General features: G+C 34.3%; 1 protein-coding gene across 3 annotated transcripts in view; it reads right to left on the bottom strand.

Moving 5' to 3' along the window:
- CPNE8 (copine 8) overlaps nt 1-27,555 on the bottom strand; it is a 333,515-nt gene that overhangs the window by 140,805 nt on the left and 165,155 nt on the right. For all 3 annotated transcript variants that reach the window (XM_027129253.1, XM_027129254.1, XM_027129255.1), the window contains 3 exons: nt 23,732-23,835; nt 16,278-16,382; nt 14,910-14,951 (listed from right to left, as the gene is read on the bottom strand). In XM_027129253.1, the coding sequence (XP_026985054.1) occupies nt 14,910-14,951; nt 16,278-16,382; nt 23,732-23,835 (251 nt within the window). The remainder of the gene's footprint in view (nt 1-14,909; nt 14,952-16,277; nt 16,383-23,731; nt 23,836-27,555) is intronic.

The raw sequence follows: 27,555 nt of genomic DNA, 5'->3' as shown, positions 1-27,555 counted from the left end.
AACTGGAAGAATTAATATTGTTTAAATGACAATACTGCCCATAGCAATCTACAGATTCAATGCAACCCCTATCAAAATACCCGTGGTACTTTTACAGAAGTAGAACAAATAATTTTAAAATTTGTGTGGAGACACAAAAGACCCTGAATAACCAAAACAATATTGTGAAAGAAGAATAGAGCTGGAGGAATCATACTCCCTGACTTCAGACTATACTATGAAGCTACAGTAATCAAAGTAGTATGGTATTTTCACCAAAAAAGACACATAGATCAATAGAACAGAATAGAGAGCCCAGAAGTAAACCCACACACTTATGATCAATTAATCTACAGCAAAGGATGCAAGAATATACAATGGAGAAAAGACTGTATCTTCAATAAGTGATGCTGGTAAAACTGGAAAGTTACATGTCAAACAATGAGACTAGAACATTTCCTCACTCCATATACAAAATAAACCCCAAATGAAATAAAGACCTAAATGTAAGACCAGAAACCATAAATATTCTAGAAGAAAACATGGGCAGAATACTCTTTGACAAAAATCATAGCAATTATTTTTTTGGATTTGTCTCCTAAAGCAAAGGAAATAAAAGCAAAAATAAACAAATAGGACCTAGTTAGATTTTAAAAACTTCTGCACAGCAAAGAAAATCATTGACAAAATGAAAAGACAACCTACAAAATGGGAGAAAATATTTGCTAATAGTATGACTGATTAGGGCTTAATATCCAAAATATATAAACAGCTCATACAACTCAATATCAAAAAACCCCAAACAATCCAATTAAAACACGGACAAAAGAACTGAATAGACCTATTTTCCAAAGAAGACAGACAGATGGCCAACAAGCACATGAAAAATGCTCAACATTGCTATTCTTCAGAGAAATACAAATTAAAACCACAGTGAGATACCACCTCTCACCTGTCAGAATTGGGTATCATCAAAGAAGAACACAAATAACAAATGTTGGCAAGGATGTGGAGAAAAAGGAACCCTCTTACACTGTTGGTGAGAATGTAAATTGGTGCAGCCATGGTGGAAAACAGTATGGAGTTTTCTCAAAAAACTAAAAATAGAACTACTATATGATCCAACAATTCCACTCCTGGGTATATATCCTAAGGAAAAACAAAATCACTAATTTGAAAAGATACATGTGCCCCAATGTTCATAGCAGCATTATTTACAATTGTCAAGATATAGAAGCAACCTAAGTGTTCATCAACAGATGAATGGATGAAGAAAATGCAGTTCTGTCTATAATGGAATACTACCCAGCCATAAAAAGCAGTAAAAATTTTCCATTTGCAAAACCATGGATGAAGTTGGAGTATATTATGCTAAGTGAAATAAGTCAGACAGAGAAAGACAAATACTGTATGATATCACATACATGCGGAATCCTAAAAATCAAAATAAGTAGGGAATTCAACAAAAAGGAAACAGACTCACAGACATAGAGAACTAATTAGTGGTAGGGGGGCAGTATAGGGGTAGGAGATTATGAGGTACAAACAATCATGTATAAAATAAGTAAGCTAAAAGGATATATTGTGCAATACCTGTAGTACAGCCAATATTTTATAATAACTATAAATGAAGTATAACCTTTAAAAATTGTGAATCACTATGTTGTACTACTGTAACTTATATTGTACATCAACTATATCTCAGAAAAAAAGATGTAAGCTGATACCACCCCCCAATAAAAAGATATAGAGTAGATTAAGGAATTAAATAACAAGACCTATACATATGCTGCCTGCAAGAGACTCACTTCAGATCTAAAGACACACATAGACTGAAAGTTGAGGGGACAGAAAATGGTACTCCATGCGAATGGAAACAAAAAGATAGCTAGGGTGCCAATCAGACAAAAGAGACTTTAAAGCAAAATAATAACAAGAGACAAAGAAGAACACTACATGATTATAGGGATTGATCCAACAAGAAGATATAACAATTGTAAATATATATGCACCCCATCTAGGAGCACATAATAAAGCACATATTAACAAAAATAATGGGAAAATTGACAGTAACACAATAATAGTAGGAGACTTTACGTGCCATTTACATCAATGGACAGATTATCCAGGGAGAAAATCAAAGAGAAAACACCAGCCATAGGACACATTAGAGCAGATGGATTAATAGATACATATAGAATGTTCCATCCAAAAGCAGTAGAATGCATACTCTTTTCAAGTGTTCATGGAACATTCTTTAGGATAGATCACATGGTATGCTGTAAAACAAGTCTCAAAAAATTGAAGACAATAGCAATCATATCAAGCATCTTTTCCAGCCACAAAACTATGAGATTAGAAATAAACTGTGAAAGAGAGAAAGAAAAAAAGAAAGAAAGAAGGAGGGACAGAGGGAGGGATGGAGGGATGGAGGGAGGGAGAGGGGGGAAAGGAAGGGAGGGAGGGGGGAGGGGGAAGGAAGGGAGGCAGAGAGGAAGGGAGGCAGATGGAAAAAATGCAAACACCTGGCATCTAAAAAACGTGTTAGAAACTGTGTGGACCATTCAGCAGTGGTCTCAACTGGAGGCATGTGTGAACAAATCTCACAAATAATGCTAAAGAAGGCCAGACACAAAACCACTATGTGATTTTGTTTATATAAAATTCAAAACCAGGCAACACTAAACTATGGTAATAGATGTCAGAAAAGTGATTACTTTGCAGGAGGGTGAATAGTGAATGGGAAAGGGAAGAGAATGGCTTCTGCAGTGCTGGTAAACCTGTTTCTTGATGCAGGGGTTTGTTATAGAGTATATTCAATTTGTGAAAATCAATTGTGCTGTATATGTAAGATCTGTACACTTTGACTTACAAAGTTTATTTTTAAAATGTGACCCTTTAGTTCCATCTCTTACGTTTAGAAAGCCCTTCCAAACTGAGAGATTATTTCATAGTCGTCTATTTTCTTTTCTTTATGTTGTTTTCTTTCTACTTATGTGGAAATTATTTCAGTCAATGATATGAATTTTAATTTTTAAGTTTGAATCTTATATATAAATTATTTCAAGTCATATGAAAGTATCTGTTATATTTCAATTTATCATTCTTATTCTCATTCAAAAGTAGAAACTTGGTTGTTCTTAAATAAACAGCTACCTCTTTAGTGGGTGCCAACCTGAGTTAATGTATAATGTTGGGTTTGGGAGATAGATATTAATATTAAATATTGTCTACAGACCAAATTAAAAGTAACATTTGCAGATAACTTGAGTTTTTTCCTATGCCAAGAAGTTAATCCTAATTCAGCAATGGTGACACTAGAGATATAAAATGATTTATTTTGGAAAGGTGGACTTATAACCCACATCTTTTCTAACCCACATTTATAAAACCTCAGCTCCATTCCTTTGCCTTAATTCCTGAGCCTACTAGAATGTTTTGTCCCATTCTCAACAGTTCTTCCCTGTAAATTCCCTTTCTTCTGTTTCCATAAATATATAAATTCCATGACTCTATAAATTCTCTTTCTTCCATTTCTATGATTCAGGCTTTCTTTAGTTCTGATTTCTTTTCTCTTTTCCTAAGCTACATCGTATAAAATATTTTCTACTGCTCTGTTGCTCTCTTTACTATTCTTTCAGTATCAGTTTACTTTTAAAAAGCTTATCCCCATTACATTATTGCACAAATTATGATACTGTTGTAAAAAAAACCCAATTTCAGCCTAGTAACAAATATTTATAATTTTTTCCATAAATACCCATATTTGTTCCATATTTTAACCTAGTGAAAACTGCAAATAATTACAGAATTAACTTTAGAAAATTCATTCTAATGACAATAATGGCATCCATTCATTGCTTATTGCTTACAGATGCAGGAGTTGGCAATTAAAGTGGTGGATGAGAGCAAGGAAAGTATCAATATGATTATGACCTTTCAAGTGTGCAAGCCTGGGATTATTATAATGCCTAGAGATGATATTCAAGGGGTGTAAATCAATAGAGTCAAAGTAAATATAAAAATACAAAAACATTTGTCTACTCACCTATTAATAATTAGCCATTGTTCAGAGTCTCTTGTGTACCTTCCTAATTACCCCAGCTTCTGAGAAACTTCCCCTAGGCTCTCAAGGCCACCCCACAATCCAGCAATTAAAAGGTTGACCTTGGAAAAGAAAAGAACTTCCAGGACCCTACTCCCATTGCTCTCATCTATCTTGACAGGTGACAAACCTTTGAAATCTTACCCCTGGTAATCTTACAATGGAATAAAACTCATGAGAGGAATGGCAGATTTAAGGGTAAAATTGATGATTAATTCAAAATTGAACATAAGCAAATATTAGGGCTCAGTCTCCTATTTGTAAAATAAAGAGTTAACTCTAAAGGTCCCTTCAGCTCTAAGGACTCTAATATTACCTTATTACAAAAATTAGAAATTAACTTATTTTCCAAACTTGATTGATGACACTGTAATGGAAGCAAATGAATAGTAAGGTGATCAAAAATAAAAATTTACACTATAAATGTATTTTTTTAATTTGAATTTGATAATTTTACATGAAGTTGGTAAAACTCATCAGAATTTGAACATGGAATAAAGCATAAAGTTAATTAAGCTGTATGACAAGAAGATCATAGATATGTGAATATAAAATCTAAGATGTCTATAAATTAAAAAAAGAATAAGCAAATGACAGCTGAATTAATTACTAAATGCCCGAAGTTTCACTAGAAGCATAAAAGCTCTAATAGTATTCAAGATAATTTAACAATTTCAAGTAAAGGGTGGAAATGAGGAGATAACAAACACTGATGGAGAACTCAGAGTCCATTAGATAGACAACATGGTTATTTTAAATACTATTTTCTATAACAATGAAATAATACAGCAAGAATCTACTATTGGGTTGGCCAAAAAGATAGTTTGGGTTTTTCTGTAACATCAAATGAAATTTTTGGCCATCCCAATACATTAAAGTCATTATAATCTGTACTGTGAGGAATAATAAGACAAAACACAGTCCTTAACCTCAAGGAGTTTACAATTTAATATGAGAGATAAAGCAGAAAGAAATAATTTCAATATAAGACATACTGTGTTAGATATGCTAATAAATATTCCTAAATGGCAAGTGCAACACACAAGAGAGAAGGATTAAATGAATTTAGACATATAAAGAAATCTTTCAGACAATTCACAGCATTTAAATTAAGCCGGAATAGAAAACCAACAGGCAAAAATAAACACAGAAGAAGTTTTCCATGTGTTGAGGCTATCTAAGCAAATATATGGTGATAGAAGAGAGCAGGGCGAACTTTGAAACTGCATAATTGATAGTAGCTTAGAATAGCACTTCCCAAAATCTATCCTGCATATATCTTTTAGTTAAGCACCAGTTTGAAATGTTTATATAATTTTCTTCAAAATCTTATTGAAAATAAGAAAAATCTTTTTTCCTTGAAATACAGATCTGAGAGAACCCAAAATCATTCAAAGTGAGCAAAAGAATATAAAAATATTAAGAAAAATTAAAATATTGTTGTATAAAGATTGGAGTTTTTCATTAAGTCACATCACGTGGTAAGCTGTCTGGCACATAGTACATGTTCAATAACAATTTCTTCCAAAATTAATTAACAGAATTTCTATTGGATGATAAATAAATAAAAACATACGGAAGTAAAAAATTGATTGCCACTTCAGTTTTCAAATATATACTAATTAAATCATTCTTTCATGAGAGCAAGAGTAATAGATTGAAAGGGAAAAGAGGACAACACAAGCTAAATGTGAGAAAAATCGTTACTTAAACTTTTAGTAGGTGGAAGAAAAAATAGTATGTAAATAAAATGTAGATTATGAAATTCTGTTTATTAGAATTTTTTTAAAGTTTCAAAGAAGTAATAGGTAATGGAATAAGAAAAGATGCTGACTCTTATCTATTGAATGCATGTTTAGGACATTGAAGGTTAATTGCAAGTAAATAGAGGGCTATTGTTAGAGAAAGATTAATTAGAATAAGAGGAAATTAAAATAATCAGAAAAATATAAAGGTTTATATAAAAGCCTCCTTGTAAATGAGTTATAATGTCTCAGACAATGTTAAGTTCTTGAGCAAAGCACTGAACCAGGAATCAGTTATTTTATATCATGATGACATATAATCATGTAAATAAAACACCAAATGCATTTATCAAATATTATTTTCAAAGGTGACATACTAGAAAATGATAACATTTGTACAGCATTTCACAGATACATTTATTTACTTATAATGAGTATCACTATTTTAAATGGCTACATTTGAAAAATTCAGAGTGATAATGAAATTTTTACTCTATGTTCAGAGGACACCACAAGCCAGGATTTTATGACTGGCAGTTCACTAGCTCAGCCACTTCATCAAATCATCATTTTCTGGGAGACAGAAATTTACTCAGTGGTCCTTTTACAATCAGTCCCACATTAGAACCACTTAGTTTTAATGCAGAGCTGTTCCATTAATGCTCCTTGAATTTTAAATTAAGCTACTAAGCCAGCTGAAGAATTTGAAGCTTTTCAAGGATACTACCACTGATTGTTTTTGTAACCCAGACTAGTCAGTTTCTTAGCACTTCAGCTTTTCAATTGTTAAAATGAGATTTAAATATTCTTCCTTCACATCACTTGATGAAATGGTAGGAACTATGGGAATGATTTTAGAAAAGTGGTGTAACTTGTTGAAATTAAGTACATAAGTACATTTAAACCAATTATTCATACCAAGGTGAAGCGATGTCTCTGCACGCTCAAATCACTGTTAATGTGTTAAAATTTTAAAAAAGTACATATGACTATATTTCTTTTACTTTAAAGTAGCTCAAGATACCCATTTTAATGTCAGCTGGTTGCTTCTCAACAGCATTACCACATTTTTGTATATCTCATAGATGCACAAGATGTTTGCTACAGAATTAATTTCAAGTTGATGAATTGAGTCAGACATACCATCAGATTTCTAACCTAAGATCACACCAATTCCTGAAGTTCCTAATCTGTAAATACCATTATCACCTCAATTATCTCATGTACCCTAGCAAGTAAAACACAATATAAGCGTGTAACACTGTCAACCATTTTTCACTTGAAGTTTTGACTGAAATACTCTCTAGATTGAAACATCAGATTACTCTATTGGTTTCCTATGGTTAAATTTATAGACTAAATAATATAGATGACTGACCAACTTTTCTCCACTTTGTAAGGGGACAACTCTAAACTTGTATTGAATGCAGACAAATAAAACTGATCTAAAAATAAAACAATTGATATAAAGTTATTTATATGCATAATAAACAGAAACCTCAATTAAATACAGCCAGGAGATCAGCAGAGGAAGCTCTCTCACACTGCAACAATAGCAGAGTCCAAAGGAGAAGAAAGACTCATCTTCCTTCCTGGCAAGGACTCAGACAATGAAAAGCCACATAGTCTTTCTTTCTTTCTTTTTTTTTTAACATCTTTATTGGAGTACAATTGCTTTACAATGGTGTGTTAGTTTCTACTTTATAACAAAGTGAATCAGCTATACATATACATATACATATACATATATCCCCATATCTCTTCCCTCTTGCGTCTTCCTCCCACCCTCCCTATCCCACCCCTCTAGGTGGTCACAAAGCACCAAGCTGACCTCCCTGTGCTATGCGGCTGCTTCCCACTAGCTATCAGTTTTACATTTGGTAGTGTATATATGTCCATGCCAGTCTCTTACTTTGTCCCAGCTCACCCTTCCCCCTCCCCATGTCCTCAAGTCCATTCTCTAGTAGGTCTACATCTTTATTCCCATCCTGACCCTAGGTTCTGTAAATTGATACAGCCACTATGGAGAACAGTATGGAGATTCCTTAAAAAACTAAAAATAGAGCTACCATATGACCTAGCAATCCCACTACTGGGCATATACCCTGAGGAGATCATAATTCAAAAACAGTCATGTACCACAATGTTCATTGCAGGTCTATTTACAATAGCCAGGACATGGAAGCAACCTAAGTGTCCATCGACAGATGAATGGATAAAGAAGATGTAGCACATATATACAATGGGATATTACTCAGCCATAAAAAGAAACGAAATTGAGTTATTTGTAGTGAGGTGGATGGACCTAGAGTCTGTCATACGAGTGAAGTAAATCAGAAAGAGAAAAAAAATACAGATTCTTTCTTTATTATAGCTCTCCCAACTTCTTTTTTTCTTTATAAAAGCAGCCCCTTCCCTTGCCCTGCAGGGACTTGCATGTGACTTGCCCTGGTTACAGACTCTGAATTGAGATTCTCCACTGATCCTAAATAAAGCCATCTTTGCTGGAGAAATATCTGGCAGTTTATTTGTTTCAGGTCAACAATTTCATTAAACTTTACACAGTGCTGTCCAATATGATAACTGCCAACCATATGTTGCTACAGGGCACTTGAAATATAGCCAGTCTCAGTTGAGATGTGCTGTAAGCATGAAATACATACCAGATTTCAAAGACTTAGTATAAAAAAATTTTAATTTTTCTCCTTAATAATTTTATATTGATTCCATAATAAAATAACATTTTGCATGTATAAGATTAAATTTTTAAAATTATTTTTACATCAATTTCACTGGCTTAGTTTTACTTGTTAATGTTGCCACTAGAAAATTTGAAATACACATATGACTCACATTATATTTCTACTGAACAAAGCTAGTCTAGCTGTCAAAAAGAAAAAAATAAAGGATGGAAGCCACCAAGCAGATACTGTTTTCTAAAAAGAAGAATCAAAATCACTCGGATATACATTTATAGAATTTAAATAATGATACACATATAGGATTTATGACAAATATTAAAGATGGCAGGAAGACAAAGAACAGAAAGCAGTCTCTGCTGATAATTACATTGTATCATAAAACACGAGTATCATATCATGTTCACTCTGATTTAAGAAAAGAACAACTACATTGAAAAATTATGCCAAATATATAAAAATGAATGCAAAAATGTAATAGCAATATGTTAATATACCACATGTAACCACCAGGTGGAATATCAACTTGTATCACAATCTACGCAGTGACTATTTTATTGTATTATAAAACTTATATCTGCATTATTTTATAACTTTTAAGCATCATTTTTATTGGAGACTAAATTGCCTTTCAAATTTCATATATTATTCAGTTGAAAGGATTATCAAATTCATTTAATGATGATTTTGCTTTTGCTTTTTATAAGTCATTCACCAAATGATAATTTTGCTTACATTAAAAAAAAACCTAAAAAAAAAACCTGCTTTAATGTACATGGATTATACAGAATTCCACATTAAAATATTTTATATTCAAATATAGAGATATATTTCACATTAAAGAAAGCATTTTTACCCCAACATTAAAAAGTTATTAGGCCACTTATATAATTAAAATGCATTCCTCTCATTATTCTACTAATTGTAAAATTCATTTTGAAGAAATATTTAAAGTTCCCCTAACAATCTTTTCCCTCCCAACTTCACCCTTCTATTGTCAGACAGTCTTGAACTCCTCAGGCTTCCTTTGAATGTGCTGCTCATGATGGCATATCTACCACCTGCCAATCTTTCTCCCAAATAATTGATAATCCAATGACAACACAAACTTACAAAACCATGTATCCAAATATTTTCTTTGCTGCTAAATTCATGTCTCCAAGCATCATTTTTAATTGAAAAAAGTTCCTAAAGCTAATGAATCAAATGCTTTACTTCTTTGAACTACATTTCATAAATGATGTCTTTCTCTAACTCTACTTTTCAATCTATCCCTACTCTCTTTGACTTACCTTTGCTCTCACTCTAATTCACATAATATGAGACAGCTCTTTTATACATTTCACTAGCCTGTTTGATGTCTCTTAGGATTCTTTCAAAACATACACTCATTCATCTCTACCAAATTACCAAACTTCTTGTTACATAAGACTTTTACCTAAGAATGATTCATCCATTTTTTACATCACATTGAAAGCAAGGTACAGGAATACCTTGGAGGTATTGTTAGTTTGGTGCCAGACCACCACAGTAAAGTAAATATCACAATAAATTGAGTCACATGAATTTTTTGGTTTTGCAGTGCATATAAAAGTTATGTTCATTCTCCAAATAGATCACATGCTGGCCACAAAACAAGTCTCTATAAATTTAAGAAGATTGCAATCATATCAAGCATCTTCTGTGACCACAACAGTATGAGACTAGAAATAAACACAGAAAACACTGCAAAACCACAAAATGTTAAGGCTAAACAATATGCTACTAAACAATCAATGGGTCACTGAAAAAACCAAAGAGGACATTAAAAAAGACCTGAAGACAAATAAAAATGGAAACACAGTGATCCAAAAGTTACAGGATGCAGCAAAAGCAGTTCTAAGAGGGAAGTTTACAGTGATACAAGCCTACCTCAGGAAACAAGAAACTCTCAAATAAAGAATCAAACCTTACACATAAAGGAACTAAAAAAAGAAGAACAAATAAAACCCAAAGATAGTAGAAGGAGAGAAATAATAAGTATCAGAGCAGAAATATATGAAACAGAGAGTAAAAACAGAAAAGACCAATGAATCAGAAGCTAGTTCTCTGAAATAATAAACATATTGATAAACATTTAGCCATGCTCATCAATAAAAAAAGAGCCCAAATAAATAAAATCAGAAACAAAGGGACAAGTTACAACTGATACCACAGAAATACAAAAGATCATAAGAGAATACTAAAAATTATACACCAATAAAATGAACAACCTAACATAAAATAAACAACTAAGAAGAAATAAACTCCTAGAAATGTAAACTCTCCCAAGACAAAATCAAGAGGACATTTTTAAAAAGACCAATTCCAGTAATTACATCGAATTAGTAATCAAAAAACTCTCAACAAACAAAAGTTCAGGACCAGATGGATTCACAGGTCAATTCTACCATCATTTAAATCACTTAGGCATTTAACCATCATTTAATCATTTAACATTTAACACAATCATTTCACACCTATCCTTCTCAAACCTATTCCAAAAAGTTGAAGAGGAAGGTATGCCAGAATCACTATGATACCAAAACCAGACAAGATGCCACAAAAAAGAAAATTACAGGCAAATATCACTGATGAGCAGACATGCAAAAATCCTCAACAAAATATTAGCAGACGGAATTCAAAATACATTTAAAGGATCATAGACCATGATCACGTAGTATTTAACCCAAGGATGCAAGAATGGTTCAATATCTGCAAATCAATAAATGTAGTACACCACATTAACAAACCAAAGGTTAAAAAGCATGTGATCATCTCAATAGATGCAGAAAAATCTACTGTCAAATTCAACATCCATTTATGATAAAAACTCTTAACAAAGTGGATATATAGGAAACATACCTCAACGTAATAAAGATTATACACGACAAGCCCACAGTCAACATCATACTCAATGCAGAAAGCCTCAAAGCATTTACTCTAAAAGCAGGAACAAGAAGAAGATGCCCACTCCTGCCACTTTCATTCAACAAAGTATTAAAGGTCCCAACCACAGAAATCAGATGAGAAAAAAAATTAAAAGGAATCCAAACTGGAAAGGAAGAAGTAAAGTGTCACTCTTTGCAGATGACATGATACTATATATATATATATATATATATATATACATATATATATATATATGAAATTCTAAAAATGCTATCAGAAAACTATTAGAACTAACAAATACATTCAGTAAGTATCAGGATACAAAATTAATATACAGAAATATGTTGCATTCCTATACACTAAAAGCAAACTATCAGAAAGAGAAATTAAGAAAACAATCCAAGTTACAACTGCATCAAAAAAATAAAATACCTAGGAATAAATTTAATCAAGGAGGTAAAATATTTATACTCAGAATACTATAATACATTGTTGAAAGAAATTGAAGATGAAGCAAAACAAATGGAATGACATACTATGCTCACAGATTGGAAGGATTTATATTGTTAAAGTGACCATACTATCCAAGACAATCTACAGATTCAAAATCATCCCTATCAAAATACCAATGTCATTTTTCACAGAACTAGGATCAATAACTCCCAAATTTGTATGGAAATCTCTGATAGACAAAACAATCTTGAGAGAGAAGAAGAAAGCTTCAGGTATCACTCTACCTGATTTTAAAGTCTACTACAAAGCTACTGTAATCAAAATATTATGGTACTAGAACAAAAACAGAACCATACATCAGTGGAACAGAATAGAGAACCCAGAAATAAATCCACATTTACATGGTCAATTAATCTACAACAAAGGAGGGAAGAACATAAAATGGACAAAAGACAGATTGTTCAATAAATAATGTTGGGAAAATTGGACAGCTATATTCATAGGAATTGACCTGGGCTACTTATTCACACCATACACAAAAATAAACTCAAAATGGATTAAGACTTAAGTGTAAGAACTGAAACTATAAAATGCCTAAAAGAAAAAGTAGGCAGTATACTCTTTTACATTCATCTTAGCAATATTTTTTTGGATCTGTCTCTGCAGGCAAAGGAAACAAAAGAAAAGGTGAACAAACGGGACTATATCAAACCAAAAAACTTTTGTACATCAGAAGAAACTATCAAGAAATAAAAACACAGCTAAAAACACAGAATGAAAGAAGATATTAGCAAACAATATATCTGAAAAGGGGTTAATATCAAAAATGTGGAAGGAACTCATACAACTCAACAACAATAAAAACAAACAAACAGAATAAGAAATGGGAGAGGACCTAAATAGACACTTTTCCAAAGAAGACATACAGATGGCACATACACCAGGCACATGAAAAGATGCTCAACATCACTAACCATCAGGCAAATTTCAAATCAAAACCTCAATGAGATATCACTTTACACATGTTCAGAATGACTATCAAAAAAGACAACAAATAACAAGTGTTGGTGAGAATATGGAGCAAAGGGAATCCTCATGTATTGTTGGTGGGATTGTAAACTGGTGAAGCTACTATGGAACACAGTAAGACAAATTCTCAGAAAATTAAAGAACTGCCATATGATCCAGCAATTTCACTTCTGGGTATTTTCCCAAAGAAAACAAAAATACTAATTTGAAAAGATATACGCACACCAATGTTCATTGAAGCATTATTCACAATAACCAATATATGGAAGCAACCCGAGTTTCATTTGATAGATGAGGAAGATGATACACACACACACACACAATGGAATATTACTTAGAAATTTAAAAAAATTGAAATCTTACCATTTGCGACATGGATGAATCTAGAGGGTATTATAATAAGTGAAGTAAGTCAGACAGAAAAAGACAAATACCTCATGATTTCACTTATATGTATAATGTAAAACAAACAAACAAACAAACAAAACTAACAAATAAAATGAAAACAGACTCATAGATACAGAGAACTACTGGGTGGGTGCCAGAACGTAGGCAGGTAGTGGGTATGTGAAATAGGTGTAGGCAGTTAAGAGGTACAAACCTGCAATTATATAATAACTAAGTCATGGCATACTACACAACATAAGCAATATGTTCAATAATGTAATAACTTTCTATGATGATAGATGGTTATAATACTTATCCTGGTGATAATTTCATAATCTATGCAAATGTTAAAATACTTTGTAGTACACCTGAAACTAACAATATTGTATGCCACCTCTATTTCATTTAAAAATGTTATGTTCACACTGTACTGTTGTTTATTAAGTTTGCAATAGCATTATGTCTAAAAGAAACAATGTGCATACCTTAATTAGAAAATACTTAATCACTAAAAATGCTAATCATCATCTGAGCCTTTGGCGAGTCACAATCTTTCTGCTGGTGGAGGGCCTTGCCTTGATGAATTTTTCTACCCATGTAAGCAGAAGAAATAAGGGGAGGTGCTTCCTCAGGACAGGCCACTTTTTCAATCAAATTTGTTCCTGTATTAACAGTAGTGCTTGGGTATCTAGACATTTTCATCTTTTGGGGCTTGGCTGCTGGCTTATATAAAACACAGAGAGAATGGCCTTGCTTAGATCTTGAGCTTTAACCTAATGCTTCAGCTCCGTTTACCAGTGAGCTCTAGACTGGAATGGAGAACACTAGCCAAGTAAAATTAAGTGACTTTGATTTCCCACTTGTCATTCTCCTTTGGTATCTGTATATTCAGTCCCTTCAGGAACCACCTAAAGAAACAGTTATCTAGAGCAAGGTGAGATTTGAGCATGTCTGGGTTCCTTGGTTTAACATAATTTAAAAACACCTCAATATCAGTCCTACTTAAAACAGTAGAAACAGTGGAAAAATACTTAAAAAAGAAAGAGAAAAAGTAGTGTGTTCCACTCTTTTACTCATTAAGATGCTGGGGTATGCAGAGGGAGACCATGATTTTGGAGCTCTGCTTAACTATTTTTATTGGCAATCACCAGACATAATTCCAGAGTTTTGTTTTGCTGTTTGTTTGTGAGGTGTGTGTCCTTTTTTTCTTTTTGGAGGGGGAGCTCAGGTGTGTTCCTATGGATGATAGGTGTAGAAAGGTTATAGGAATCTTCAGAGAGATTATGAGATACAGAAATTTGAGAATCACTACTCTAGATATAAAACTAGAATCTATAAATTGTGCATAATGAGAACTCATCAAGTCCAAGTTGAAAATCTTTACTATATTACTAGAAAGAAGGACGACCTCTATTTTATTTCACAAGTTTGACACAATCATTCTTAAAATCTCATGTGAACACCTCAGTAATGCTTAGAAAAACAAGACAAAAAATATTCAATATAAAATTAAAATTTGAAAATGTGGTCATTTCAGCATATTTGCTTCTTAAAGCATTGTAAGTTTTAAGAGCAAAAACAAAAGAAAAGACAATGCCTTACCTTCCATCTCGATCCCAGTCATACACCTCTACTTTGACTGTTCTGTCCATGGGGAAAACATACACACAGAGTGAAGTTACTTAGTAAGATCAAATTAACATATGATTGAATGTTAAAAAGTAAGTTATAGATTTTCTTAGATAAAATATGCTTTCAGGTTTTACAAAATAGTTTAAAGTTGATTTTGCTAATTTTAATACTATTCTTCAATTTATATCTTAAAATAGGTTTCTAAAATCATACAGATTTTTAATTCTTTAAACAGAGTAAGAAAGTATATAGGAAAAGCATTTATAGTTTGACATAGCTTCTCAATAGAGAGGTATAGAGCTACTCCTCCACTCTTCAAAACCATTATCTTAGAGAAGTATTTCTCAACCTCAGCATGGATCAGAATCACATGGAGGGCTTGTCAAAACGTGAATTGTTGGACCTCATGCCCAGTGTTCCCAGTTCAGTAGGCCTGGGTTGGGCCCAAGACTTTAATTTCTACAAGTTTCATCAGTTGCTGCTAAATAGGAACCATATTACAAGAATCACTTTCTTAGAATGAGTACAATTAAATAGAGTTATGATACTATTAAATAAAGTGACAGTCAAATAGCATAATAAATTTTAAAGTAAATTTAATGACATATACCAATATACCAATCAATAGTTCTTTCTATGATATTTGTTAATATAATAAATCTTCATTTTTCTAATATATGAGTAATAAGATAAAAAAATATCTTTTGGGGTGAATAGGGGGTTTTGTATTGTAATCTTACAATCAACTTTCATAAGAAAAAGAAAATAACTTTGATACTAAAAATCTTCAGGTATATTGTGGGAAGATCTTCAGGGCCACCTCACCCACCTATTTGTAAAACACCAGAATTTCCTTGTTCTACATGTCTAGAACCTTTATAATTCAGCAACCATGGGAGCAGTGATATCAAATAGGATTCTCAGGAGTAAATCAGGGTTTATAACATATGTAGTCATAAACTCATGTATCTTGTATATTTACTTATTCCTCTCTAGAAAGATAATACCAAATGAAAATCTTGAGGAAATGAAAATTCTGGGATGACTTTTGAATATGTTAAGCAAATATTCAATATATTTTTATCACTTTGCACATTTTTTTCTTGAAAATTAGTTAAATCAAATTTTAATTTCTCATATTATCCCTCCTCCCCAAATCATTGTGGATTAAAAAAAAAGTTATTTAAAAAAATTCTGAATAAATCAACTATGCTTTTGTAAATACACATTTACATTGGTAAAGGAGCCAACTTAATTTTTAAAATTCAACTTAGATTATTGGATACAAAAACTATAGTGAATATTCAAAACTCTCAGAAAAGTTGTCATTTATTTTACCTGTCATAATCGCCATTACATAAAGCTCTGACTGAGATCTTGAATGCTTGCCAAATAGGATTCAGAGTGTTTTTGACAACTTCTGTTTTATGACAAATTGTAAAACTGTAAAAAAAAGTTTTCAGTTATTTTCATGATTCAGTTATAATATATTGTTTTAGTAGTCATTCTTCTGTTTCTTTTTGTGCAGAATACATGTTACCAGTCCCTCTTTTGCTGCTATATCAGTCAATAAAAAGAAATTTGCAGTTTTAAAACTTTAAAGGTTAGCTCATCATAACATAAAACAATGAGATTTCACAATGAGTTTACTAAAAATGATCTGCAAGTTCAATAAATCCTAAAGCTGCATTGTAAATACTCTCTATAAAAATTGTGGTGACAAATTGATACAGTGAAAAGTATCCATGGGTCACTAAGAATATGAAGGTCATCAGTAACCCTGAGAAGGGCAGTTTTGCTGGAGTGCTGGAGACAAAAATCTGGTTGGAATGGGTTTAAGAAAGAGAAGAGAAAATGAGGTAGAGTGTATAAACAACACTTTTGAGCAGTTTAGCTGTAAAGAGAAAAAGAGAAATTGGGGATAGCTTAAAGGGGAAAGATTAGTCAAGTGAAAGGTTTGTTTTTTGTTACTTTTTAATTTTTTTCAAGATGAAAGAAATAACAGCAAGGTTGTATGCTAAAGGAAAAAGTACATTAGAGAGAAAACAATCTGTGATGCATGAAAGAAAGGGGATAAAAGATAGAGCAATGTCCTGAATAAGATGCAAGTGGATGGGATAGAGGAAATCAATGGAGGGGTTGGCCTTGGGAGCACAGATAGTCACTTTGCAGAGCATTCAGAAAGGTCGAGCACAGGGGTAGATGCTGTGATGGGATCTTGAGGAAGTTCTCCAATTGCTTCCATTTTCTTATTAAATAGAAAGCAAGATAACCAGCAGAGAAGGAAGAGGGCAAAAGTGCTAAAGTGTCTGGGAGGTAGGGAAAACTGATGGATTAAGGAAAGGGAGTAAGATTTCTGGGGAGGGCTAAGGGCCTATTTAAGATTAGCATAATAAATTTATAGTAAGACCACTCAGTATGTGGTTCTTTTTTTTTTTAAACTGTTGACTCTATATACCTAAAGAATCCCTAGATGGAAGAAAGATAGCAATTCAACAATATAAAATAAGGGGTAGAATACATGGAGCCTTAAACTAGGTTTTCTGATTCAAATTCCAGTATTGTTTCCACCAAATCATTCAATCTCCAGACATCAATCAGGTCCTGGAAATGTTTTTGCCTAAATGCAAATTTATGCAGCAGTTACTGAGCTATAAAATGTTTTAAATAATCTTGGTTAGAACAATACCTAAACACAATCTTCACTAAAATCTTAGTCGTCAATTGTTCTAAATTCAAGGGATCCCTCTAATAGTCATTAGCATGAGAGTTTTTATATAACTACCATAGTGAACATACTGTAACTAAACCTCATAAGAAAATAATCTCACTTTGAAAGGGCCTTGAGTCAATTTTCTGCTTCACAGGCAAGAAAGCATCTCTCTGCATTAAGAGATAAAATAGAAACATAATATAAATAGATAATGTATGCAATTTAATATTTATGGCATTAGTGCCATACTCTTCCTGGTAGTATCCTCACCTATCTAAAGAAAATCATGTTACTAAATTGACAGAGCTCAAGAGAATATGTGTGTATATAATGTGGTCAAATGCTCTCAAAGTTGAGTCACCCAGAGAAATGTAGGAATCACTGGGGGCAAAAGACATTAAAAGAAAGAAAGAGGATAGAAAAGACTCTAAAACATTAATCAACAGCCAACATCATCCACAATGGTGAAAAACTGAAACCATTTTCACTAAGATCAGGAATAAGACAAAGTAGCCCACTCTCACCACTATTATCCAACATAGTTTTGGAAGTTTTAGCCACAGCAATCAGAGAAGAAAAAGAAATAAAAGGAATCCAAATCAGAAAAGAAGAAGTAAAGCTGTAACTGCTTGCAGATGACATGATACTATACATAGAGAATCCCAATGATGCTACCAGAAAACTACTCGAGCTAATCAATGAATTTGTTAAAGTAGCAGGATACAAAATTAATGCACAGAAATCTCTGGCATTCCTAAACACTAATGATGAAAAATCTGAAAATGAAATTAAGAAAACACTCTCATTTACCATTGCAACAAGAAGAATAAAATATCTAGGAATAAACCTACCTAAGGAAACAAAAGACCTGTATGCAGAAAATTATAAAACACTGATGAAAGAAATTAAAGATGATACAAATAGATGGAGAGATATACCATGTTCTTGGATTGGAAGAATCCACATTGTGAAAATGACTCTACTACCCAAAGCAATCTATAGATTCAATGCAATCTCTATCAAACTACCACTGGCATTTTTCACAGAACTAGAACAAAAGATTTCACAATTTGTATGGAAACACAAAAGACCCCAAATAGCCAAAGCAATCTTGAGAACGAAAAACGGAGCTGGAGGAATCAGGCTCCCTGACTTCAGACTATACTACAAAGCTACAGTAATGAAGACAGTATGGTACTGGCACAAAAGCAGAAAGATAGATCAATGGAACAGGATAGGAAGCCCAGAGATAAACCCACAAACATATGGTCAACTTATCTTTGATAAAGGAGGCAAGAATATACAGTGGAGAAAAGACAGCCTCTTAAATAAGTGGTGCCGGGAAAACTGGACAGGCAGATGTAAAAGTATGAAATTAGAACACTCCCTAACACCATACACAAAAATAAACTAAAAAAAAAGAACTCAAAATGAATTAAAGACCTAAATGTAAGGCCAGACACTATCAAATTCTTAGAGGAAAACATAGGCAGAACACTCTATGACATAAATCACAGCAAGATCCTTTCTGACCCACCTCCTACAGAAATGGAAATAAAACCAAATGAGACCTAATGAAACTTCAAAGCTTTTGCACAGCAAAGGAAACAATAAACAAGACCAAAAGACAACCCTCAGAATGGGAGAAAATATTTGCAAATGAAGTAACTGAGAAAGGATTAATCTCCAAAATTTACAAGCAGCTCAAGGAGCTCAATAACAAAAACACAAACAACCCAATCCAAAAATGGACAGAAGACCTAAATAGACATTTCTCCAAAGAAGATATACAGATTGCCAACAAACACATGAAAGAATGCTCAACATCATTAATAATTACAGAAATGCAAATCAAAACTACAATGAGATATCATCTCACACCAGTCAGAATGGCCATTATCAAAAAATCTAGAAACAATAAATGCTGGAGAGGGTGTGGAGAAAAGGGAACACTCCTGCACTGTTGGTGGGAATGTAAATTGATACAGTCACTATGGAGAACAGTATGGAGATTCCTTAAAAAACTACAAATAGAACTACCATATGACCCAGCAATCCCACTACTGGGCATATACCCTGAGAAAACCATAATTCAAAAAGAGTCATGTACCAAAATGTTCATTGCAGCTCTATTTACAATAACCAGGACATGGAAGCAACCTAAGTGTCCACCAACAGATGAATGGATAAAGAAGATGTGGCACATATACACAATGGAATATTACTCAGCCATGAAAAGAAACGAAATTGAGTTATTTGTAGTGAGGTGGATGGACCTAGAGTCTGTCATACAGAGTGAAGTATGTCAGAAAGAGAAAAACAAATACCATATGCTAACACATCTATATGGAATCTAAGAAAAAAAAAAGGTCATGAAGAACCTACGGGTAAGATGGGAATAAAGACACAGAGCTACTAGAGAATGGACTTGAGGATATGGGGAGGGGGAAGGGTAAGCTCTGACAAAGTTAGAGAGTGGCACAGACATATATACACTACCAAACTTAAAATAGATAGCTAGTGGGAAGCAGCCGCATAGCACTGGAAGATCAGCTTGGTGGTTTGTGACCACCTAGAGGGGGATAGGGAGGGTGGGAGGGAGGGAGATGCAAGAGGGAAGATATATGGGAATATATGTATATGTATAACTGATTCACTTTGTTATAAAGCAGAAACTAACACACCATTGTATAGCAATTATACTCCAATAAAGATGTTATAAAAAATAAAATAAAAAAATAAAAGGTTAATCAAAATATCTAAAGCAAAAGGAAGAAAATTAAGGGAGATAAGGAGAAATAGGCAGGAGAAAAACAGAGGGAATCAAATGAGAAAAAGCAGAAGTACACAAAAATGGTTAAGAAAAATTCTTAGGGACAAAAGTATGTATATTGTTTTCATAAACAGGCATCTGCCAATCTTCATAACACTACATATTCTTAAAGATTTACAAAGGGACTTTCTCTTCTTCTCTTATATCATATTCTAATATATACCAATCTTTGGTATGGTGATAGATATAGATACCTTGCTATATAGGTATCTAGATAGGTAGGTAGAAGATAGATAAATGATAGATGGATGATAGATAGATAGATAGTAGATTAAATCGATAGAGAGCTAGATAGAAATAAAGCGACCAATGAACCATCTTCAAACTAACATACTCAATAATCTACTGACTTCTAGGCCTTTTTGCTTACAGTTAAATCAAAATTTCTGTCATATTCCTAGTATTATCCACAATAGAAATGAAATACATTGAAACTTCTTCTCTTAATAAAGTGACTCACCTTCTTAGTGAGTTACTTGTAAGTGAGGTAGTCATCTGTCTTCTATTAATCATTCTCATTTGTAAAGCATTAGATGTGATATAGACACCAAAATCTCTCTAGTATTCCAGCACTAGTGTAATTAGTGAAAATTCTAACAGGAGTCTGAGGTAGCTCTTTCTACTATTCAGGAGTATTGCTCCTGAATTCAGGAGTATTGCTATATAAATATAAATGTGTATGTATATACGTATTACACGTAGCATTATAAGAAAAATATTTTTATTAAATAACCTGTTTAAATACCTTAAATGAAGCCAATTACCATAAAACAGTTATTCCAAAGGAAAATTATTACCTAATTATGAATACAGGTCAAATTACTAAATAATGTGAAAGCAAGAAAATAAGAATTTGTAATCATATATTATAATGGATTTTCATTAATGCTTACAGTAGAAATTAAGTTTTACTCTTTCTTATAATATGAGCCTCAACCACTAGGCAACAAGCAATTTCTGAAGTAGCTCCGTGTTCAAATACATCTTAAAAATGAAGATAAAGTCTTTGCAGTTACAAAAATACACATAAAAATTGAGGAGTAAAAGCATTTTTATTCATTCAAAACTCATCAGAACAAAACATATGTATATTAATACATATGCCCTAATATATATATTTGGATCTAGCTGGCAAACTATTTTCTCTGTGTATATGCAAGTGGAAAGTTTTCTGAAATGAGATTCACAAAATTTTAGCAATAGTTATTTTTAAATGATTTGAGATTTTTGGATAAGTTGCACTCAATATTTATATTTTATTTAATCAACAAGTTAATACTATTTTTATAAGCATAATAAATTTTGTAATATATCTCTTACAAGGAGCATTAAATGTATGATAGACTGAAATTCTATAATTGTACAACAAATATTTCTAAGAAAACTAGTAAGAATAAAATAGAAAATTCAGGAAATAAGTCATTCAAACAGGAGGAAACATAAGAACTTTTTAATTCAAGAAAATTTTAACAATCCTTTAGTTTTTTTCCTAACTGTGAAATGACTGGAAAATATGATTATTTCATCCACTGTCCAATATTTTTCACATGGGTAAATTAGTATTCAGATACAAATGCTACTCTAACATTTTTACCACCAAAATAGAAAAGAAGCATGCAAAATCCAACCATATGATACCTCAACAAAAATAACCAACAGTTGCCCAGTAGCTGCATCAGCAAAATTCATACACTATGTTAAGCTTCATTTTATATTGCTCAGTATAATCACTTTAAATAGCAAACTTTCTATTTTTATGTACCATTTTATCCTTATTACATAATATTAACATGTTGTATAATTTCATATATAAGTGAAGCAGGTTACTTTTTTTTTATATTCTATTCTCCTAATTTTAATCTCCAAATGACATTTTCTCTTTAGCTAGTATTTTATTATGCACAGTTAAGGAAAACAGAAGAGGAAACATTATACCATAAGATAATAATAATAATAACAGCTAACATAATTCTTATGTTAGGGAAGCTTCTAGATGATTTTTGTGTAGTAACTCATTTGATACTCTCAATAGCCCTGGGAGATAACTATGATCATAGCCCATTTTACAGATGAGGAAACTGAGTGTCATATGAGTTTAAAAACTTGCCTATGGTCCCACAGCTATTAAGTAGCAGGGTCACGGTTTACACCTAGGCAGCAGGACCTCATTTAACTCATAAATTTAACCACTAAACTTTTTCATTACTACTGACAATACAGTAAGAATCATAGAAGATAACAATAAAATGTATTTCATCGTAGAGTCATATGTATTAAATTATACTCTGTACAATGGAATACTACTCAGACAATAAAAAAGAATGAAAACTTTGCCATTTGCAATAACATGGATGGACTTAGAGGATACTATGCTACGAGAAATAAGTCAGACAGAGAAAGACATATACTGTATGATATTCCTTATATGTGGAATCTAAAAACTACAACAAACTAGTGAATATAACAAAAAAGAAGCAGACCCATGGATATAGAGAACAAACTATTGGTTACCAGCGATGAAAGAGGAGAGAGGAGGAGCAATGTTAGAGTAGGGAAATAAGAGTTACAAACTATTTTGTATAAAATAAGCTACAAGGATATAATACAATACAAGGAATGTAGCCAATATTGTAAAATAATTATAAATGAAGTGCAATCTTTAAAACTTGTGAATCACTATATTGTACACCTGTAACTCATATAATATTGTATATTAACTATACTTCAATAAAAAAATAAAATAAATTATAACTCTATAATACATTTTCAAATCACAAAGAAACCAGTCTAATCATAACTGGTAAAATATTCAAATTACTAGAGGGTAATGAAAAATTTTCCTGAATGTTAGATATCATTGAAAAAACCCTGTAGAATAAAAAGCAACCCCTAAACTCCATATTCTTCTCCAAGAAATTGGCTTAAGCGTTCAATTCTATAACAAAATACTTTAGTTTCATAATTTTAGATTTCCACAAACATATAAATCATCCATTCTATTAAGGCAATAATAGAATTTTAGGAAAAGTAAAGAGGAAATGTTTCTATGAAGCTGAAAATCATTCATTATAAATATCAAAAAAACATAAAATGCCTATAAAGTTACACATTATTATTGAGAATAAAAAATCAAATCAATTTTTTTGATTACCAAAATATTTGTTTATCAATTTAATATGAATATCTGAGAAAAACTGATAAAGTCATAGTTATAATAGCCTTAAAATTCATAAAAGATAAATCTACCTGCCATCTTCATTACTTCGATAAAATACAAGAAAAGGATCTGATTTTCCAAAGAAGTCCTTCTTGTCCAATTTGTTCGCACAAAATTGCATCAGAACAGCATCCTACAAACAAAATTAATAAAATAGCTCAAAACCTGGGTGAAGGAGAGGGAGAAGATGGCGGAAGAGTAAGACGTGGAGATCACCTTCCTCCCCACAGATACATCAGAAATACATCTACACGTGGAACAACTCCTACAGAACACCCAATGAATTTTGGCAGAAGACCTCAGACCTCCCAAAAGGCAAGAAACTCCCCCATACCTGGGTAGGGCAAAAGAAAAAAGAATAAACACAGACAAAAGAGTAGGGACAGGGGCTTCCCTGGTGGCGCAGTGGTTGAGAGTCTGCCCACCAATGCAGGGGACATGGGTTCATGCCCTGGTCTGGGAAGATCCCACACGCCGCGGAGCGGCTAGTCCCGTGAGCCATGGCCACTGAGTCTGTGAGTCCGGAGCCTGTGCTCCGCAACTGGAGAGGCCACAACAGTGAGAGACCCACGTATCGCAAAAAAAAAAAAAAAGAGTAGGGACAGGACATACACCAGTGGAAGGGAGCTGTGAAGGAGGAAATGTTTCCACACACTAGGAAGCCCCTTCCCGGGCGGAGACTGCGGGTGGTGGAGGGGGGAAGCTTCGGAGCCACGGAGGAGAGCACAGCAACAAGGGTGTGGAGAGAAAAGCGGAGAGATTTCCGCACAGAGGATCGGTGCCAACCAGCACTCACCAGCCCGAGAGGCTTGTCTGCTCACCACTGGGGCGGGCGGGGGCTGGGAGCTGAGGCTTGGGCTTTGGTCAGATGGCAGGGAGAGGACTGGTGGCGGCAACACAGCCTGAAGGGGTTAGTGCACCACGGCTAGCCGGGAGGGAGTCCAGGAAAATGTCTGGACCTGCCGAAGAGGCAAGAGACTTTTCTTCCCTCTTTGTTTCCTGGTGCGGGAAGACAGGGGATTAAGAGCGCTGCTTAAAGGAGCTCCAGAAATGGGCGCGAGCCATGGCTAACAGCACAGACCCCGGAGACGGGCATGAAATGCTAAGGCCGCTGTTGCTGCCACCAAAAAGCCTGTGTGCAAGCACAGGTCACTTTCCACACCTCCCCTACCGGGAACCTGTGCAGCCCGCCACTGCCAGGGTCCCGTGATCCAGAGAAAACTTCCCCGGGAGAACACATGCGCGCCTCAGGCTGGTGCGACGTCATGATGGCCTCTGCCACCGCAGGCTTGCCCCGCACTCCGTGCCCCTCCCTCCCCCTGGCCCGAGTGAGCCAGACCCGTGAATCGCTGCTCCTTTAACCCCGTCCTGTCTGAGTGAAGAACAGATGCCCTCCGGTGACCTACACGCACAGGCAGGGAAAAATCCAAAGCTGAACCCTGGGAGCTGTGTGAACAAAGAAGAGAAAGGGAAATTTCTCCCAGCAGCCTCAGGAGCAACGGATTAAATCTCCACAATCAACTTGATGTGCCCTGCATCTGTGGAACACCTGAATAGACAATGAATCATCCCAAATTGATGAGGTGGACTTTGGGAGCAAAATACATTACTTTTTCCTCTTTTTGTGAGTGTGTATGTGTATACTTCTGTGTGAGATTTTGTCTGTATAGCTTTGCTTTCACCATTTGTCCTAGGGTTCTGTCTGTCCTTTTGTTGTTGTTGTTTTTACTTAAAAAAATTTTTTTTTCTTAATAATTATTTTTTATTTTAATAACTTTATTTTATTTTATCTTACTTTATTTTATTTTATTTTATCCTCTTTTTTTCATTCTTTCTAATTTCTCCCTTTTATTCTGAGCCATGTGGATGAAAGGCTCTTGGTGCTGTACCCAGGAGTCAGTTCTGTGCCTCTGAGGAGGAGGAGCCAACTTCAGGACACTGGTCCACAAGAGATCTCCCAACTCCACGTAATATCAAACAGCGAAAGTCTCCCAGAGATGTCCATCTCAACACCAACGCCCAGCTTCACTCAACAACCAGCAAGCTACAGTGCTGCACACCCTATGCCAAACTACCAGCAAGACAGGAACACAACGCCACCAATTAGCAGAAAGGCTGCCAAAAATCATAATAAAGCCACAGACACCCCAAACCACATGATTAGATGTGGACTGGCCCACCAGAAAGACAAGATCCAGCCTCATCCACCAGAACACAGGCACTAGGCCTCTCCACCAGGAAGCCTACACAACCCACTGAACCAACTTTAGCCACTGGGGACAGACACCAAAAACAACGGGAACTATGAACCTGCAGCCTGCAAAAAGGAGACCCCAAACACAGTATGATAAGCAAAAGGAGAAGACAGAAAAACACACAGCCTATGAAGAAGCAAGATAAAAACCCACCAGACCTAACAAATGAAGAGGAAAGAGGCAGTCTACCTGAAAAAGAATTCAGAATAATGCTAGTAAAGATGATCCAAAATCTTGGAAACAGAATGGAGAAAATAAAAGGAACATTTAACAAGGACCTAGAAGAACTAAAGAGGAAACAAGCAATGATGAACAACACAATAAGTAAAATTGAAAACAGGCTAGAAGGGATCAAAAGCAGAACAACTGAGGCAAAAGAATGGATAAGAGACCTCGAAGATAAAATAATGGAATAACTACTGCAGAGCAGAATAAAAAAAAGAGTGAAAAGACCTGAGGACTGTCTCAGAGATCTCTGGGACAACATTAAATGCACCAACATTCGAATTGTAGAGGTCCCAGATGAAGAAGAGAAAAAGAAAGGGACTGAGAAAATATTTGAAGAGATTACAGTTGAAGACTTCCCTAATATGGGAAAGAAAATAGTTAATCAAGTCCAGGAAGCACAGAGAGTCCCATACAGGATAAATCCAAGGAGAAACATGCCAAGACACATATTAAGCAAACTGTCAAAAAGTAAATACAAAGAAAACATATTAAAAGCAGCAAGCTAGGACTTCCTGGTGGCGCAGTGGTTGAGAGTCCACCTGCTAATGCAGGAGACACGGATTCGTGCCCCGGTCTGGGAGGATCCCACATTCTGTGGACCGGCTGGGCCTGTGAGCCATGGCTGCTGAGACTGGGCGTCCGGAGCCTGTGCTACGCACAGGAGAGTCCACAACAGTGAGAGGCCCGCATACTGGAAAAAAGAAAAAAAGTAGCAAGGTAAAAACAACAAATAACACACAAGGGAATCCCCATAAGGTTAACAGCTGATGTTTCAGCAGAAACTCTGCAAGCCAGAAGGGACTGGCAGGACGTATTTAAAGTGATGAAGGACAAAAACCTAAAACCAAGATTTCTCTACCCAGCAAGGATCTCATTGAGATTTGACGGAGAAATAAAAACCTTTACAGACAAGCAAAAGCTGAGAGAGTTCAGCACCACGAAACCACCTTTACAACAAATGCTAAAGGAACATCTCTAAGAAGTAAACACAAGAGAAGGAAAAGACCTACAATAATAAGCCCAAAACAATTAAGAAAATGGGAATAGGAACATACATATCGATAATTACTTTAAACATAAATGGATTAAATGCTCCCACCAAAAGACACAGATTGGCTGAATGGATACAAAAACAAGACCCATATATATGCTGTCTACAAGAGACCCACTTTAGACCTAGGGACACATACAGACTGAAAGTGAGGGGATGGAAAAAGATATTCCATGCAAATGGAAATAAGAAGAAAGCTGGAGGGCTTCTGTGGTAGTGCAGTGGTTGAGAGTCTGCCTGCCAATGCAGGGGACATGGGTTCGTGCCCCGGGCCAGGAAGAACCCACATGCTGCGGAGCGGCTGGGCCCATGACCATGG

The sequence above is a fragment of the Aethalodelphis obliquidens genome, unplaced genomic scaffold (genome assembly GCF_003676395.1).
Source record: "Aethalodelphis obliquidens isolate GAN/ISIS:26980383/991018 unplaced genomic scaffold, ASM367639v1 scaffold36, whole genome shotgun sequence".
NCBI classification, from domain to species: Eukaryota; Metazoa; Chordata; class Mammalia; order Artiodactyla; family Delphinidae; genus Aethalodelphis; species Aethalodelphis obliquidens.
Note: the sequence above shows the minus strand (reverse complement) of the source record. Positions and strands in the feature narration are given on the sequence as shown.